The following is a 17,858-nucleotide window of genomic DNA, read 5'->3' as shown; positions in this document are numbered from 1 at the left end:
TCAGTTGATTTAAAAAATCAAAATTGTAAAATGGGAGCAGACAATCAAGGAATCAAATCTTTTTGGATCAGCAGCTTACACAAAAAAAACCAAAACAAAACGCAACTGAACATCCACTACAACCAAAAACAATATATGAAGGGAAAAGTGGATACATTCACTCTCTGTCTCTCTCACTATCACTCTCTCACTCACTCTCCACACTCTCACTCCACACACTCTCACTCACTCACTCTCCACTCACTCTCTCCACACACTCTCTCTCACTCTCTGCACACTCTCACTCCACTCACTCTCCACTCACTCTCTCTACTCTCACTCCACTCACTCTCCACTCACTCCACACACTCTCACTCACTCACTCTCCACTCATTCTCTCCACACTCACTCCACACACTCTCTCACTCACTCACTCTCCACTCACTCTCTCCACACTCACTCCACACTCTCTCACTCACTCTCTCCACTCTCACTCCACACACTCTCTCACTCACTCTCTCCACACTCTCACTCCACTCTCTCACTCACTCACTCTCCACACTCTCACTCCACTCTCACTCACTCACTCTCTCCACACTCTCTCTACACTCTCTCACTCACTCACTCTCTCCACACTCACTCCACTCTCTCACTCACTCTCTCTCCACACTCTCACTCCACACTCTCTCACTCACTCACTCACTCTCTCCACTCTCACTCACTCACTCTCTCCACACTCTCACTCTACACACTCTCTCACTCACTCACTCTCTCCACACTCACTCCACTCTCTCACTCACTCACTCTCTCCACACTCTCACTCCACACTCTCTCACTCTCTCCACTCACTTCACACTCTCACTCACTCACTCTCTCCACACTCTCTACACACTCTCACTCACTCCCTCTCCACACTCACCCCACACTCTCACTCACTCTCTCCACACTCACTCCACACTCTCTCTCACTCTCTCCACTCACTCCACACTCTCACTCACTCACTCTCTCCACACTCTCACTCCACACTCTCTCTCACTCACTCTCTCCACACTCTCACTCTACACACTCTCTCACTCACTCACTCTCCACTCTCTCTCTCTCTCTTTTATTGTCACTTCCACCCATCATGGGTTTTCACTGGAGAGCATTTATGTTGAGCAGATGAATTCAGTCAGGAAAAGCTTGTGAAGCGTTTAATGAGTTTGACATTTCGGACCAGGGAAAGTAAACAAGTGTGGCGTGTGTGTGGAGGAACCAGCTTTGGTCAGAGAAATGCCGTGATGACACTTAGCTTGGATTAGAAGTGAAAACAGCTCACTGGGCCACAGACCAAATATCTGACTGCCCCTCTAAAGAAGACTTCCATAAGAGTACAAATGCAGTGGTTGTGAGCTGTGACAACATTTGTGTGTGTGTGTGTGTGTGTGTGTGTGTGTGTGTGTGTGTCTGTGTGTGTGTGTGTGTGTGTGTGTGAAAGAGAGAGAGAAGACAGAGAAATAAATAGTGAGAAAGGTAATAACTGTGAAGATACAAATTGTTTTTACAGTGCATGTGCAAACCATCAAAAGTAATGTCTTTCAAAGTTAATCAAGCAGTTTATTAATACTTCTAGTTATTACATCCATGTTTTCATAAGCCTGAGCACACAAAAATAAATAAACAAACAAAGACCAAATTGCAGCTTTAAAGCGCATCTACCCACACTGAGTTCAGTAAGTAGGTAGATGAATTACCAATAACACAGTCTTTATACGACACACTGAAACAGCCCAGTACACAACGGCTATCTGACTCTGCGCGCAGAATAACAATGAAATAAACCACCCAGGGGCATCTATTTGCACGTCAGCTCGATCCGTTACAGCATAGACGCTCTCCTCGTCCTCCCTCTTCGAGATGTCCTCTGGCGTGCTAATTCTCCTGCTGTTGTCGTTGGCCAAGGATGAGAAAAGAGAAACCGTGGAGCCTGATTCCACTGTGGGCACTCAGGGTCAGGCCAAGGTCGGGCCGACGCAGACAGCGGGCTGAGTAAACTCCCCGTCCGCCTGCCACGTAAAACACGCGGCACAGCTCATACACGCTCGTGTGTGTGTGTGTCGGTGTGTGTCACCTTCACTAACACGGAGCATAGACATGCCTGGACCGTGGGCTCCATGGCTAGATGCAGTCACATTTTATATTGTATATATAATAAATAAAAAGTGACGCAAGTTGCTTGTTAATTTGCTATGTTTACGTCTCAGTTATGTCAGCACTCAAGGCCAAAGCCCCGTGTCTCGCACTCAGAAAGCCAAAGTCCCGTCTCGCCTGTCTTCTGAAGTAAGCATGCACACGGACAGAAACGTGACCCCAGGAGGAAAGATCTTCAGAATTACAGGCACTTAAGCGCACGTGCAGACAGATGTCACGAAGTAATCTAATATCGGACATGGCCGCACTGGTGAGCCCGCCGATCCAGTCCAGAAACACTGTTAAAGTGGAATGTTTATTCTCCACTCCGCGCCCATGTACCCACTCTGGGACAAACGTGTAATGCTAAGCACAGGAATGCACGCAGGGCTGCTCCTGCCAGGCCAAAACCAACCTTTCCATCTCAAACAGGAGGAACTCCAGTCACTCAAACAGGAGGAACTCCAGTCAGTCAAACAGGAGGAACTCCAGTCACTCAAACAGGAGGAACTCCAGTCACTCAAACAGGAGGAACTCCAGTCAGTCAAACAGGAGGAACTCCAGTCAGTCAAACAGGAGGAACTCCAGTCACTCAAACAGGAGGAACTCCAGTCAGTCAAACAGGAGGAACTCCAGTCAGTCAAACAGGAGGAACTCCAGTCACTCAAACAGGAGGAACTCCAGTCACTCAAACAGGAGGAACTCCAGTCAGTCAAACAGGAGGAACTCCAGTCACCCAAACAGGAGGAACTCCAGTCACTCAAAGAGGAGGAACTGCAGTCACTCAAACAGGAGGAACTCCAGTCACTCAAAGAGGAGGAACTCCAGTCATTTAAACAGGAGGAACTCCAGTCACCCAAACAGGAGGAACTCCAGTCATTCAAACAGGAGGAACTCCAGTCACCCAAACAGGAGGAACTCCAGTCACTCAAACAGGAGGAACTGCAGTCACTCAAACAGGAGGAACTCCAGTCACTCAAACAGGAGGAACTGCAGTCACTCAAACAGGAGGAACTGTAGTCACTTAGACCAAAAAGATCTGTGTCACTGAGTCATAGAGGAGGCATGACTCCCACACCACAAACCCAGGCAGTGGCCTTACCTAAGCAAAAGATGGTAGCTAAGTTATTTATGTTGCCTGTCTATGTTGGGTCTCATACTCCATCCTCTATTTTCACAGCCCTAGTTGACTCTGGGGCAAAGGGGAACTTCACACATGCCCGTCTAGTAGAAGAATTAAATATCCCAGTAGAGCCTTTATGCAAGACCCTTTATCTGCCCACTCCGGATGGATCACCAGTAGGGGCTGGTTCCATATCTCTCTGCACTACACCTGTAAAACTCACCACCAACGCACTCCACTCCGAACTCTTCTCGTTTCTTGTCCTAAAAGCTTCATCATTCCCAGTTATTATGGGCCTACCTTGGCTTGAAGAACATAACCCAAGCATATCATGGCCCCAAAAGGAAATAACTCAGTGGTCGACTCAATGCCGGAAGGACTGTTTGACCTTGCCCGTGATTAAACTCTGTTCCACCACGAGAGTCCTGCAGACGACCGAACTTTTTCACCTCTTCAAGAATATCAGGACCTCGCTAGCATGTTCAGTAAAAAGAAAGCTGCTTTGTTACCCCCTTACTGTCTCTATGATTGTCCCATTGAACTCCTGGAGGGAGCTGCATGACCCAAGGCTCACATCTATCCTCTCCCAGGAGGAGGAGAGAGCCATGGAGCAGACGAGGCACTGAAGCAAGGCTTCGTTCAGCCCCCCCACTTCTCCCTGGCGTCGGGTTTCTTCTGTGTAAAGAAGAGGGGCGGTGGTCTTCGCCCCTACATCGATTATGGTAATCTCAGCCAGATCTCCAAGAAATACGCTTACCCGCTACCGCTCATCCCCGTCGCCCTGGAACAGCTACGAGAGGCAAACTTCACCAAATTAGACCCCCATAGTGCTTACAACCTTACAGGAATAAAGAAGGGAGATGAGTGGAAGACCACCTCTTCATTACCAGTAGGGGTCGCTATGAGTACAAAGTGATGCCCTACGGTCTCGGTGTAGTGTTTCAAGCTTTCATCAACGACATCCTTCAAGAAGACACAGGGAGGTTCGTGATTACACATATTGACATCCTCATCTACTCACTCAGTCTATCTGCGAGTGTCTGATTCTGCCTGGCCCGTCACATTGAGACAGGTGCTATATAAAGGTAACTAATAATAATAATGATAATAGTAAGAAAGTTCTTCAAACAGGGGGTACTCCAGTCATTCCCTAATAAGCTAGAACACTCTGGCCTTCCCCTCAGTGATGTATTAGAAGAACGGTCACTAGCAGGAGGACGGTTTGGCCACTGTACAACGATGATCTGTCCAGACCTCACCTCCATGTTGTCTCCTGCTGCACAGGGTTGTCAGTTAGGTCCAGCTCCTGGAGAGAAGAGCACCCCTGAAGGCTCTCACAGACACTCCTCAGCTCTGGAAGAAAACACCAGCAGACATCTGCTCATCACCGAAATGGCACAGCAAGTCTAATCCACAAGTCTAATCCATCAACATGCTGCCCAAATGTGCCTGATTCATTAAGGAGTAAAACAGAACTACTTTCAGATCTAATTAAACATTTCCTAGCACTGTTTCCTCAATGAGGGAGCAAGTAGGAGATTTAAGTTAATCGGAGAGTATACAAACAAATTGCCTACATGATGGATGACACCATAGGCTAGTATATTTTCTCCAGCTCCATTTAGCAGCAACAGATATGGAACATACTATGGTGAAGAGAAGTGAATGTTCAATTCCAGTGTTATGACAGAGTTTTGTCCTCCATGTGACCTGCTAGGCACCAGTAGCAAGGAAAGGTGTAGGAAAAAATGTATACACTTCACATAGAAAAGCACATATAAATAAACAGATATCAGATGTCCTACCTGAGAGACAGTTGTGACTCACGTCCAGCGTCCTCAGTGAAAGCAAGTCCATTAGCGGCGGAAGCTGTGTGATGCTTACAAAGATCACAGGCAATACAAAAATGAAATCAATCAAGATCATTCTGTTATACTCAGACAAGCACTGGTCAAATCTTGGTCACCACGTGAAACTTACTAAGAGCAGCACAGATCAGAACTGAAAGACACAACACCGCAGGCCTGACGGCTCACCGATCCTAGTCCTGGCAGCCCACGCTCACCTGTTGTGGGCCAGGGAGAGGCAGCGCAGCAGTGGCAGCCAGCTGGAGGTGAGGCCCCGCAGGCAGGACACACTGTTCTCGTCCACATAGAGCTCCCTCAGCAGCACATGGTTACTCAACAGTGGGAGCTAAAGACAAACAAAAGGCAGGAGAACTCAAGGAACTGTATGGCCAAAGTGCCACAACGCCAGCCTGTCTATGCCAGTCAATAAACTGGCACGACGATGTATGTCTACTTGATTTCACCTTACCGACTGAAGGACCGCACCATAGAGTGTCATTTTACACAAAGTCCAAATGTTTCTGTTTGCTCCCACTAATAGAGAATGAAAGTGCTGGCATCACCCGCAACATCGGTGTTCCAGCGCGTTATCGAACGCCCCTCATTCACAGGGATGTCGTTACCTACACCTTTACCATCACAGAACGTTTCTATACTGATTCTTTTACTGAATCGCGCAGCTCTATTATTATCGTTACCTGCAGACAGAGCAGGTATGCTCAAATAAGACTGGTAACTAGTCAGAGAAATGACAAGCTACTAGACATTACTCATTGTCTTGAACTGTCTCGAACACCTATTTATTCAAAACAGTGCTACGGTTTCGATAAAATGACCTCCCTGATCACATGTCTGTGGTTGACAGTGTTTGGGTGCGGATCACCTCAGCACACACTTCACCTCGGTCAGACTGTTCCCTCTCAGGTCCAGTGTGTTGAGAAGGGCACAGTTCTCCAGACCGTCCACGTGGCTGAGGTGGTTATAGGAACAGTCCAGATGCAACAGCGTGAACACGTCACCAAGTCCTCTCGTGCTGATCAGCTGGTTATGATCGACCGCCAGTCGCTGAAGCTGTTTCAGAGATCCCAAACCACCTGGCAAACCCAACAAAAAAAGGGAGGAAAATATGCTGAAAGTGTGTGAGGGCCCTAAGAGGGCCCATATTACAGCGAGCTAGTAGAGAGATAACGACCTTCACGAGAGAATGCTGCCCTCTAGTGGATGATAAAAGTATTAACAAATGGCATGTAAACTTGTACCCGTCATCAGTAGCAGCTCGGATCCTGGAGTGAGACCCTCCTACAGTTTAGTGTCAAGCATAATTTAACACATTGATGGTAAATCCCATCTGATGAATGTCTTCAGGAGAGCTAGACTGGTGAGTTTAAATCCTTGGACAAGCACGCTGTAACCACCGAGACACTCACTAACGCGCGAGATGACGTTGTACGACAGCTGCAGGACAGTCAGGTTAGCGGCCCCGTCCATGCCGTGAACGCTCGCCAGCTGGTTCCTGTCCAGCAGGAGGACCTGGAGCCGGGCCAGACCCCCACAGTCCACGTACGTGATGCCGTTCTCCTTAGAACGCAAACATTTCGACTTCAGACCCAGGAAACGTGAGTGCGCGTGAGACGTCTGAGCGCCAGGCTGCTCGCACGGTGCAGGTACGTACCCGTACGTCGATGTACTTCAGATCGCTGCACTGGCCCAACCCGTCCAGCGTCTGCAACCCACACCGTCGGAGTGTTAGGGACCGTAGCCTGCTGCACGCAGACAACGTGGACAGGCTGCAGCCGGGCAGGTCTTCCAGTGTCACTGTGGTTATCTGGGGTTGGTATTAATAAGGAACAAGGACAACAGACACAGTAAACACAGAACAGAGAAAACAAAACAAATCACAGACAAAACAACAGAAAAGTCTAGTGAAATTTTAGTGAAGAAACAACAAAACAACCAATTGTATTAAATCCCATTTCTTCAAGGCAAAGTGCTAAAAACAAGGAGGTTTTAGACATAAGATTGTGCTACCTGTTTGAGAGAGCTCCAGGGCCCAGACTGGAGCACCGTGTCCAGGGGTACCGGCGGTAGGCTGGGCCTCGAGGCCCTCCTGCCTGCCCTCCTCCTGGGGGGGCCCTGGGGTTCCTTCCTCCTGTTCTGCATGGACAGTTTGGACCACGGAACGCAGCTCAGCATCCAGGCCAGCCGCTTCTGCTCCGTGCTCTCAGGCAGACCCACGGAGCTGGACTCCCGCATGCTGAGGTCACGGCCCTCCGCCAGATGCGCTGTGGCACACCGCCGCCCCGTACTGTCCAGTTCCCCTTCTTCGGCCCCGCATAAATGGGCTGCGGCGACATCGCAGGTGGAGGCGGTGGGAAGCGCCGGGCTGACGTAGCGCTCCAGCCGCTCCGGAGGTCCACTGCTGGGGCGGCACGGCGTGGTTAAGGGGCGTTTCTCTGAGTGGGGCAGACCCGGCTGGGGGACAAGCTGTCCTGTCCTCTCGCGCGCCAGTGTGTCCTCCTTCCTGTCGTCCTTGTCGGGCTTTTGGACTCCCTCTCCTTTCTCCTCTCTACTCCTATGAATCATGGTTTCCTGGCTCTTGTTTTTCAGCTGAGATTTCTGCTCTGGCTTCTCCTCATTGCTCCTCTTCACCTCTCCCTCATGTCCTTGGCTCTCCTTTTTCTCTTGTGTTTTTCGTTCCACTCCCCTCGTTGGTTCACTCTCATTCCCTCTTTTCATTTGCTCTTCTTCCATCTTTTTCTCCTCCTCCTGCCTCCTCTGCTCCTCTCTTTTCTTCACCTCCTTCTGCACTCCCCTCCTTTCCTCCCCTGCTATCTTCTCTTTCATTCCACTCCTCTTCTTCTCCTCATCCTTCATTTTTCTCTCATTCTCCATCCTCCCTGCTTGTTCCTTTTCCTCCTCCTTTCGCCTCTCCCTCTCCATGCGATGGCGCTCTCGCTCCTTTGCTCTCTCGTACTCTTCTCTTCTCCTCTGCACCTCCTCCCTCTCTCTTCTCCTCTCCTCCTCCTGTTCTCTCCTCAGCTTCTCCTCCCTCTCTCTCCTCCTCTCCTCCTCTGCCACTCTCCTCTCCTCCTCCTGTTCTCTCCTCAGCTTCTCCTCCATTTCTCTCCTCCTCTCCTCCTCTGCCACTCTCCTCTCCTCCTCCTGTTCTCTCCTCAGCTTCTCCTCCCTCTCTCTCCTCCTCTCCTCCTCTGCCACTCTCCTCCTCTCCTCCTCCTGTTCTCTCCTCAACTTCTCCTCCCTCTCTCTCCTCCTCTCCTCCTCTGCCACTCTCTTCCTCTCCTCCTCCTGTTCTCTCCTCAGCTTCTCCTCCCTCACTCTCCTCCTCTCCTCCTCTGCCACTCTCCTCCTCTCCTCCTCCTGTTCTCTCCTCAGCTTCTCCTCCCTCTCTCTCCTCCTCTCCTCCTCTGCCACTCTCCTCCTCTCCTCCTCCTGTTCTCTCCTCAGCTTCTCCTCCCTCTCTCTCCTCCTCTCCTCCTCTGCCACTCTCTTCCTCTCCTCCTCCTGTTCTCTCCTCAGCTTCTCCTCCCTCACTCTCCTCCTCTCCTCCTCTGCCACTCTCCTCCTCTCCTCCTCCTGTTCTCTCCTCAGCTTCTCCTCCCTCTCTCTCCTCCTCTCCTCCTCTGCCACTCTCTTCCTCTCCTCCTCCTGTTCTCTCCTCAGCTTCTCCTCCCTCACTCTCCTCCTCTCCTCCTCTGTCACTCTCCTCCTCTCCTCCTCCTGTTCTCTCCTCAGCTTCTCCTCCCTCTCTCTCCTCCTCTCCTCCTCTGCCACTCTCTTCCTCTCCTCCTCCTGTTCTCTCCTCAGCTTCTCCTCCCTCACTCTCCTCCTCTCCCTCTCCTCCTGTCTCCTCCTGTTCTCCTCCCTGCACCAGCGACGGGCCAGGCTCCCTCTGAAAGCTGCCTGGAGCCTCATTGCCGCTTTGCTGTGCTGCTCCATGGTTCTCCTTCGCTCCTCCTGCTGCTCCTTCTCAAACACCTGCCTCTCCTCTTCCAGCTGCTCCTCCAGCCTCTTGATCAGCTCCTGAGACAGACGGTCCACATGGAAACATAAGTGTAAGAAACACACACGTGTCCAGCTGGTGTGGGATAACAGATATCACAATCAAACATACCTGCTGTTTGGTCACTTCGAGCGAAAGATCATTGCTTGTATCACACTCTCCTTCTACAGCCTTAGCATTTTCAAACTATAAATAAACATGTTTAAAAAACAGGCGTCACTTTTTTTCCACGTTTCCTCATTTCCAGGTAAGCACCAACAGCAATCAGCGATCCGTTAAGAGTTACTCAGAGCTAAACTTACCAAACAGACTTTCTCCTTCCTCCTTAATTCCTGCTGCCTGCGCCTCTTCACCTCCTCCCGCTCCCTCTCAGCCTCTAGCCGTTCCAGCCTCTGTTCCTCCTCTGTCTTCAGTCTCTCCTCCAGTTCTTTCCATTCAAAAATGAACCGCCTTTCACACTCTTTGTAGGAATCGAATTCGGTCTGATCTGAAAGCAACGTGATGTTCACACAGATAGCAATCAGGCCTCCATCATGCCTTGGCAGGTCCAGTTTGCTAATGTCCAACACCCATAAAATCTGGGTGAGATTTAAAAGAATAAAGTCTTCAACTTCAGCAATGACATAACCGCATACCCACAACACATTAGAGTTTGGCTATAATTCCCACATGCAAACAAACCATCATCCGTGTGTGAGGAAGCCGCAAAATCTTCATAGCAACTCTGGTCAACTTCGCTTGGACTTGCTACCTGTTTCTCAATTTCAGAAAGGATCTACATATACATATAAACGTGTGTGCGGAGACACACACACACACACACACACACACACACACACATACACACACATATATATAAGATGATTCTAAGTGAGTAACTGTACTGTACTGTAGTAAGAAATGTAAAGATATAACTTTAGTAGCACTTTTCTTTCATAGCTGATGAAGGACCTCTGTCTGAAACATTCTGTTTCTCTGGAAACTCTGTGTACTTTACTACAATTTTGAATAATTTTGAGTAAAGTTCACAGAGTTTCCAGAGAAACGGGACATTTCGGACAGAGGTCCTTCATCAGCTGTGCAAGCAAAGTGCTTAAACATGCACACACACATACACACACACACACGTACACACACGCACACACACACACACACACGCACACACACACACACACACACACACACACACACACACACACACACACACAGAAATATACATAAAGAAACATAGAGGTGTTTCCTTCGGGATTAATAAAGCATCTAGCTAAACTTTTATTTAGGCTATTAAGTATTATAAGATATTAAAATGTGGGGTATTTTGATTAGTTCAACTGAAACATTACATTATTATTGTTGGTGATGGTCTCATTCCTGCATTGTTACGCAGTGCGAATTCCAGTAAAGTGAAAGATGACTGACCGCTTCCTTCAGCTGGACTGGATCCTCTCCAGAAGGTGAGAAAAGTTCCTCCAGAAGATCACCCCAGTGATTCAGCCCCGGCACCTCAGCATACGTGGCCCCTGCACACGACATACACAACAACAAACCCGTGAAAGAGGGGAAATAGGAGCACTCCGGGCCGGACCAGGCAGTGTTCGCCGTGCCTCACCAGTTCCTTCATCGTCTAGATCCTCAAGGATGAGTCGCTCGAAGGTATTCAGTCGGCTGTTTGATGCTTCCACATAGGTGAGCACCGACTCGGGAAAGCTGTTCTTCAGCTGCACTTAAAGAAAATATAAGAAGTATAAAAACACACACCATCCACTTTTTCTTCTAAATGCATTTCATAAATCACATAGCTAGCTAACCCAGAGCCGTATCCTCAGCCAGTTAACTAACACAGCAGGCTTTTGCTTCCCAAGTACATGCAGCACACCTGTACCTGCAGCACTGATATCCCAGCTCACACACCTTGGCATCAGACGCCGTGGTGTCCTGCTCGGTGTCCGTGCCCGTTTCTGAGTCCGTATCAGAGACATTTACTTGCATCTTTTCCAGTTCCTCATCAACAGCTCGTCCGACATAATCCGCGTCCATCCTAAAGTGTGATTAATATGTGTGGCGCAAAGGCACTTGAAGGCCCGTGGTGGAGTAAAGTGCTCGCGCTAGCAACGAAAGTGCTCAGAAAGTGCTCGCGCTAGTAATGTTTGCTCCGTGGTTGTCATGGTTACAAGAGGGGCAGGGCGGCGCGAGGAACGCACTTTGACTGGTGGCAACTGTCTCGTGACTTTGCCGTGCATTTCGTGTTTGAGTGCATCTAACCTGGAGGTTTTCATTCTTGAAAACGAATAAATAATACTTAGTGTTTAAAACGCATGGACGTTGATTTTAACATGTATGGATATTACAGCCTCTTTACATTGGTGTTTGTAAAAATTAATTTACATTCATTTAGCTCGCACCATAACTAACCTCTTTAGTCTAAAGAACTGAAATAGTAACATAAATAGATTTTAGACAAATCTGTTAAATTACATGTAATCTATCATCTGTAAGTTTCTAAAAGCAGTTTTAAAGCGATGGTAAGCTGTTACTAAATAAATAAGTTAGCAACGACAATAGCTGCAATGTACTGCAGTAAAGGTGCAGGGATATTAAAAGCTGTAGTGAAGCACACAAGGTTTCCATGAAACAGGACATCTCAGAGAGAGGGCCTTCATCAGCTGTATAAAAAAATATATATATATATATACACACACACACACACACAGAGAGAGAGAGAGAGAGAGAGAGAGAGAGAGAGAGAGAGAGCGAGAGAGAGAGAGAGAGAGAGAGAGAGAGAGAGAGAGAGAGAGACATTCAAAATGGTAGTGAAGCACACAATGTTTCCAGAGAAACAGGACGTTTTGGACAGAGGTCCTTCAACAGCTGAGCAAGCAGTGAAGTGCTTACACAGCTGATGAAGGACCTCTGTCCAAAACCTCCTACTTCACAACCGTGTTGATAATCTCTTACTACAAAGTTTATACACTGTCATCTAATGGGGATTGTTTGATAGCTTTAAAACTTTCCTTGGTGCAGGACCTGAGAAGAGGCCTTCCACAGATATTCTCTTAAGACTGATGGAAAAGACTGATAAAAAACTGTAAAGTACTTCACCTTTGACTCCAAATACTACTCACAAATTAGAATCTTAGAATGGGTAGGAAAATGGGACCATCCTAGTAAAACCTCTTTGTTGGATTTGTTGAGAAACATATTCTAACAATATCATGGACCTGTACTCTTAGAATTCCTGAGATGACATTTTTCCTAGTGCTTCGTGCACATTTGAAGAGCTCTAACTGTTCCTTCATCCAAGTTCCACCCAGCTTTGGAACATGCATGGAAGAGCACATCTTGGTATGAGGATAGCCTTTTTGGATGTTTCCACCAAGTCTGGAAATTTTTTGTTAAATATCCCCATCTATTGGAATTCTCATTCCAATTTGCAGTGCAACTCTACACATCCCAAGGCCTGCAAAAACTGCCTTACATCTACTGAGAATAAAGTGAGAATAAAGTGAGAATAAAGATTCCACCAAGAAAAGTTTGGATATGTGTGAGTATATTCAGAACTGTAGGGTTTCCTACGGAAGTCATAGATGACGCCTTTTCTCATTTTTTCAACTTATCATCCTACAAATAAAACAGCAACTGATATTATACTGAAACACGTCAGAATCCTCCAGGGCGATGCTAAGACCATGTCACCTTTTTAAGGATCCTCCACTAATCTCCTACAGACGAGACAAAAACATCAAAGATGCTCATTAAGAGTGAGATAAACATTACCGTTGCCTTACCATTTGTTGCTATGGCAGCAATGAAGTTAAAAACTTAAAGAAAGAAAGAATTTTATGATTTAAACATCTAATGTTTCGAATATAAACTAGATTCCTCCTCCTAGATCTTTAGAATCACTTTACCTGGACCTCTGTCCGAAATGTCCTGTTTCTATTCTCTGGAAACTTGTTTAGGTCACAACAATTTTGCACACCTCTACATCCTTTTTGACAGTAATTTGCAGTTACTCACCTGCATATGAATTTGTAAGTTTTAGGCCTACCATCAGGTTAATTCTAGCAATTATGGCTAGTAGCTGTTAATTATACTACGCGATACTTAGTATTCTTTGATCTGCTTATTGAATTAATTGATTTAATGACTTCTTTTGTCTAGTTCGTTTCTTATTGTGTAGCGGCGCCACAAGAGGGCAGTAAAAGACCCGCATCCAGTTCCGGTAGGTTGTGGCTCTCTGTTCTGCATCTTTGGATGTTTCTCTGAGACATCAGCGTGGTCTCTTCACTGATACAGGGTGCTCTGGGTAAATGCGCAGGCCTGCAGGATTTGGCAACTCAAATCAGGAGCTTCAAAAGGAATTTTGCACCCTGTGGAAATATAATAATAATCTGGTCGTTTTTTATGGACCCTTAAAATCATGCAACCCCTCAGGCCGAGCCCCCATCACTCAGGTGAATCCAGTCACGACCCAGTTACGCTGTGAGCTTCATCGCCCATACTAACCGTGATTACAAGTAGGAAACTCAAACCTCAAAATAGAACTGCCAGACGGACGGCTAATTGTGACTTGATTGCAAATCCTTCAACAGCAACAATGCCTCAATTATTGAATAGATAATTAGAAACTCGGGTTTCTTACAGTCAGCTGACATTTTAGTGATGTGTCGTTTGTGAAAGAATCGGCTCTTTGGGGCAGAATCACAGAGACCAGACAAACGGATACAAGGTTTGCTGAAAATTCTGCAGTTTATCAGTAGACCTACCTGTGGGAAATGAACAGCTATCAAGATAGCCTTAATGATTAAAAATGTAGGATGTCTGGTTAAAAGACAGACGAGAATCTTTGTCAAATTCATGTTTAATGGAAGTGCAGATGCAGCACACACAATATCTTAAATCCAGCAGTGCTTGCTACATGTCTAGGAGCTTGTATGTACAAGATTATGGTCTCTGAAACTAAACAATGACATTCACTGTGCACTTAACAGAGCTACAGGTTCATATAGGCCTAAAGAATGTCATTTTACAAAACATTACAGGCAACAGCTTGGCTAAGGGAGCAAAGGGATAAGTTGCAACTAAAATGGTTAATAATTGTAGTAATATGTAGGTATCTGCAGTAAACATGTGTTACAGTGTTTAGATAATTTTCCTTTTTTTGACTGTCAGTGTTGGGCTACTAATGGAAAACCAGAGAGCTCTTTAGAACTATTAATTTTGCTGAATGAGCAAATCACAAAAAAAACTTTATTAAATGATTATAAACAGGGCAAACTCAAACTCAGGAAAACCTCGAATAATTGTTTTCTTCTCACTACATGTTGTGTGTGTTTAATAATATACAACAATATGCAAAATATTGTGAATAGAATTACTGTCAGGACAGTAAGTAAGGAAGGTTATAGCAGGTGCATGAAGCTTCCAAAAGAAATTCCAACTTTCCTGCAAAACCTTCATTTAATCCACCCTGATACAGAGAGAACCACGACCGCCGGCCACTCAGCCACTGGCTAAAGCTCTGTCCTGAATCACTGAGAGTAACAGACTCAAATCCCTCTCTCTGCCTCTCTCCCCTTCTCTTCTATACTAATAATCACTGTGTGTCTTCCTTTAACTGACTTTAGAAAAAAAAAAGATTTGGGGATTTTCAAGTGTGAAATCGTCTCTTCCTAGAGGTATTTGACGATGAAAGGTTTAGTGGCAGTGTGGTCTCGGAGCTCCTCACACACATGGCCTTTGTCTGCTTGGTCTCTCCGAGTGTCTCAAGGTGGAGGGAGATCTGACGAGCTTCACAGCGAGTGACAAGGACACCTCGAGAACTTTCAACGTGTGGAGACAGTAAAGTAGGCTGCTCCCAACAAACGAAAGATATGGGAAAGTGTAGCAAAAGGACAGGACACTGTCAAGAGGCTATTGTTGCCTTACAACAGACCAGGTAGTTGTACCCTGGCTATTGTGTCTTCCGGGGAATTTTTGGTTTGGAAAAGTCATGGTTCTGTCATGCCAGTCACAGCAGAACAGTGTCGTGCAGGAGTCCATTCAGGGCACGGCAGAGGTTTGTAGCATAGCGTATCAAAGTATGCGCATAGCATGCCCTGACTGACAACGGTCAGCTCAAACAGCTGTGACCACAGACTGGCTGACGATCGGAAACAGAAAACCTTTGGCACTGGAGAGAGAGGCACAGCATCCAAACCTGAGGTCTGTTTAATCTGCAGCCTCGGTCCAAGTTCTCCACGTCTCGGGTTCATACTCGGAAACAAAAAAGTTGTTCCAGGCATCTTGCCCATAGACAAAGGGCCGGACTGCACTCCGCTGTAATCAGGCCGGACGAGGCTTGCTGGTGGGGACTTTTTAAGCAGTTAAACTGCGTGAAGGCTTGTTATGCTTGGTTTGACTTTGATTTCACAGTGACTCCAGTACAGCCAGTTTAACTTGTACAGCCACAGAGAACAATCTTCTAGGGATTTTTTGTTGTGTTTTTTCCCTTTTAAAATATTGTTTTTGGCATTCAGGAGGAATGTCTTTCTAGGCAGGAAATAACAGAAATATTATTGCAGGTGTCTTTGTAGAATATGGATGAATTATTTGCTTCTAACCTTTTTCTTTGTCCATTGGTTAGTGTGGCAGAGCTGATGTGTTCAAAGGTCAGGGACAGTGACCTCTCTGGTTACTCCTCTGGCACCACTGTGACTGTGACCAAAACAGTAATAACGGCACTGCTTTTCACTTCTGCTCCTTTTCTCTGTGTGGGCCGGCACACTGGCGCATACAGGAAGCCACATGTAAATGCTGTCTGATGAAACACTGACTGCTAGTTACATCTCTGCGAGGCCATACACCCCCACGCATCGGTGAATCAAAAACGTCGCCGCTCATGACGTGGTGACACACTGCTGAAGCTTGAAGTCTCAAAAACCCTCAAACCTTACAGAATCCAGAAGAGAAACACATTTTACATGTGTTGAAATGATTGAGGCAGATAAAAAGACTGAACGTTAACTGTAACGTCGGGAACCTGTGGAGATGTGAAGGCTCATTGTGGTGCCACATTAAGCACCATGTTAATCATTAACAGTGAGTTGTTTTGCATTGTTATGACACCCAGTACAAATACATGCTTAACTTGACTTCGATCTAGTGGTGAGGAAAAGTTACTCAGAGTAAAACAGGTGACAACAGAGCAGCATCGGATTACCAGTGACTGACTCGCATGAACTATTCAGCAGATGATCAGTGCAACCTGCCATCTGTGACTAAGTTTTTGTCATCAAAGCAAAATTACACGTCAAAGCAATTCCAACATTGATAGCCACAGGGCTTGAGATCGGCGTGGAGGGTACCGCTGGCAAAGTGCATCAGATGTAGTGCGTCATTTCAAAAGTTTAACTTTTAAAGATACAGTAAGAAACATCCCACTAGCTTCATAATGACATGCCATGTGACACTGGTCCTTATACCAGAACAGGAGAGAGAGTTGCTTTGACCATTGCAGAAAAGGAAATATTTTTCTAGCATAAAGACTGTTATAAACCTTCAGTGTTTGTTATACCATAGCTTTAATTGTTAAAAACCATATTAAACAGTGTGTCTGCATGTTTAAACTTTTTGCAAGTGTATTTAGTGTAACTTAAAATGTAGAGAAATTGTTTGCATGTTTACTTTAAAAACTAAAAACAATATAGAATTGAAGAAGCAATCATGGAAACAATGTACCACGTGCAGCAACACAACAGGACTTGTGTCTTGATTATGTCTCTTCGTCTCCTCCAGGCATTGCCAGAATGTTCTCTCAAGGTCTTCACTTTGAAATAGACAGACACAGACATTAAATAGACAGACACAGACGTGACAGACAGACACAGATATGAAATAGACAGACACATAAGTGACATAAATGTTCTTTCTTCCAACCCTTCTTTATAAAACAAAGTTTTTCACAAACCATAAGTCACACACCATGCAGATAGCATGTGATGCCTTGGGCTTAACCTCAACTATACCTTTTCTATTTTTAGATTTACCTGATGCCAAACTGATATCCGATACCTGTTACCTCACACATACACTTAAGCTACAGTACATCATACATGCCCTCTGTTAAAGACTTCTGACAATGAGCACTTTCATGTGGTGTTTTTTTTTTCAAAGTAACACAAGTAACAGACCTCCAAACGGACCAAAACAGTAGACCCTGTGTCCATGGCAACTGTCTTGAAAGTCACACCAGCACAGGTCACACTCCGTCAACCTGGACAGGTAAACGGGAACAGTGTTGGCAGTTTGTAGTTTAGAATGACACATGAATTGATGGTTGCTAACAATCCAATCAGATATGCACCTCCAACAACCAGGAGCCAAGCACTGGTCACAAAATTGGAACTGACCTGGAAGTCCAGCAATCAAAAGAGCCTTAACTGGGATGAAGAGCTGAAACCCCTGAAGAATGAGAAAGGAATAAACCTTTGAGTCATTTTCAGAATATGACTGCATTCAGGTCTTTGTCCTGGTTACTGCAAAAGTGTATTTTGAAAAAGAGTAAAGAATGCAGAATTAATGCACAGGGTAATATTATGCTGTGACAAACGCTTAGTTGTTACTGGGTGTAATGGTTTGGGTGTAAGACATTGTTACTGGGTGTAATGGTTGTGACAGGGTGTAAGACGTTTTTACTGGGTGTAATGGTTTGACTGGGTGTAATGGTTGTGAATGGGTG

The 17,858-nt window shown here is 46.1% G+C and overlaps 1 protein-coding gene across 3 annotated transcripts in view; it reads right to left on the bottom strand.

Moving 5' to 3' along the window:
• Nucleotides 1-11,274, bottom strand: part of lrriq1 (leucine-rich repeats and IQ motif containing 1) — a 32,871-nt gene extending 21,597 nt beyond the window's left edge. For all 3 annotated transcript variants that reach the window (XM_081715851.1, XM_081715850.1, XM_081715852.1), the window contains exons 1-13: nucleotides 11,051-11,274; nucleotides 10,749-10,857; nucleotides 10,559-10,659; nucleotides 9,821-9,914; nucleotides 9,442-9,626; nucleotides 9,251-9,325; nucleotides 7,147-9,159; nucleotides 6,791-6,943; nucleotides 6,546-6,696; nucleotides 6,019-6,212; nucleotides 5,337-5,464; nucleotides 5,077-5,150; nucleotides 4,531-4,624 (exon numbers count right to left, since the gene is read on the bottom strand). In XM_081715851.1, the coding sequence (XP_081571977.1) occupies nucleotides 4,531-4,624; nucleotides 5,077-5,150; nucleotides 5,337-5,464; nucleotides 6,019-6,212; nucleotides 6,546-6,696; nucleotides 6,791-6,943; nucleotides 7,147-9,159; nucleotides 9,251-9,325; nucleotides 9,442-9,626; nucleotides 9,821-9,914; nucleotides 10,559-10,659; nucleotides 10,749-10,857; nucleotides 11,051-11,176 (3,497 nt within the window). In that variant the 5' untranslated portion in view covers nucleotides 11,177-11,274. The remainder of the gene's footprint in view (nucleotides 1-4,530; nucleotides 4,625-5,076; nucleotides 5,151-5,336; nucleotides 5,465-6,018; nucleotides 6,213-6,545; nucleotides 6,697-6,790; nucleotides 6,944-7,146; nucleotides 9,160-9,250; nucleotides 9,326-9,441; nucleotides 9,627-9,820; nucleotides 9,915-10,558; nucleotides 10,660-10,748; nucleotides 10,858-11,050) is intronic.
• Between the last annotated feature and the right edge of the window lie 6,584 nt (nucleotides 11,275-17,858).

Source organism: Electrophorus electricus, chromosome 6 (genome assembly GCF_041902795.1).
Source record: "Electrophorus electricus isolate QZ-2024a chromosome 6, ASM4190279v1, whole genome shotgun sequence".
Classification (NCBI taxonomy): domain Eukaryota; kingdom Metazoa; phylum Chordata; class Actinopteri; order Gymnotiformes; family Gymnotidae; genus Electrophorus; species Electrophorus electricus.
The sequence above is the reverse complement of the archived record's forward strand: the minus strand, read 5'-3'. Positions and strand labels throughout refer to the sequence as shown.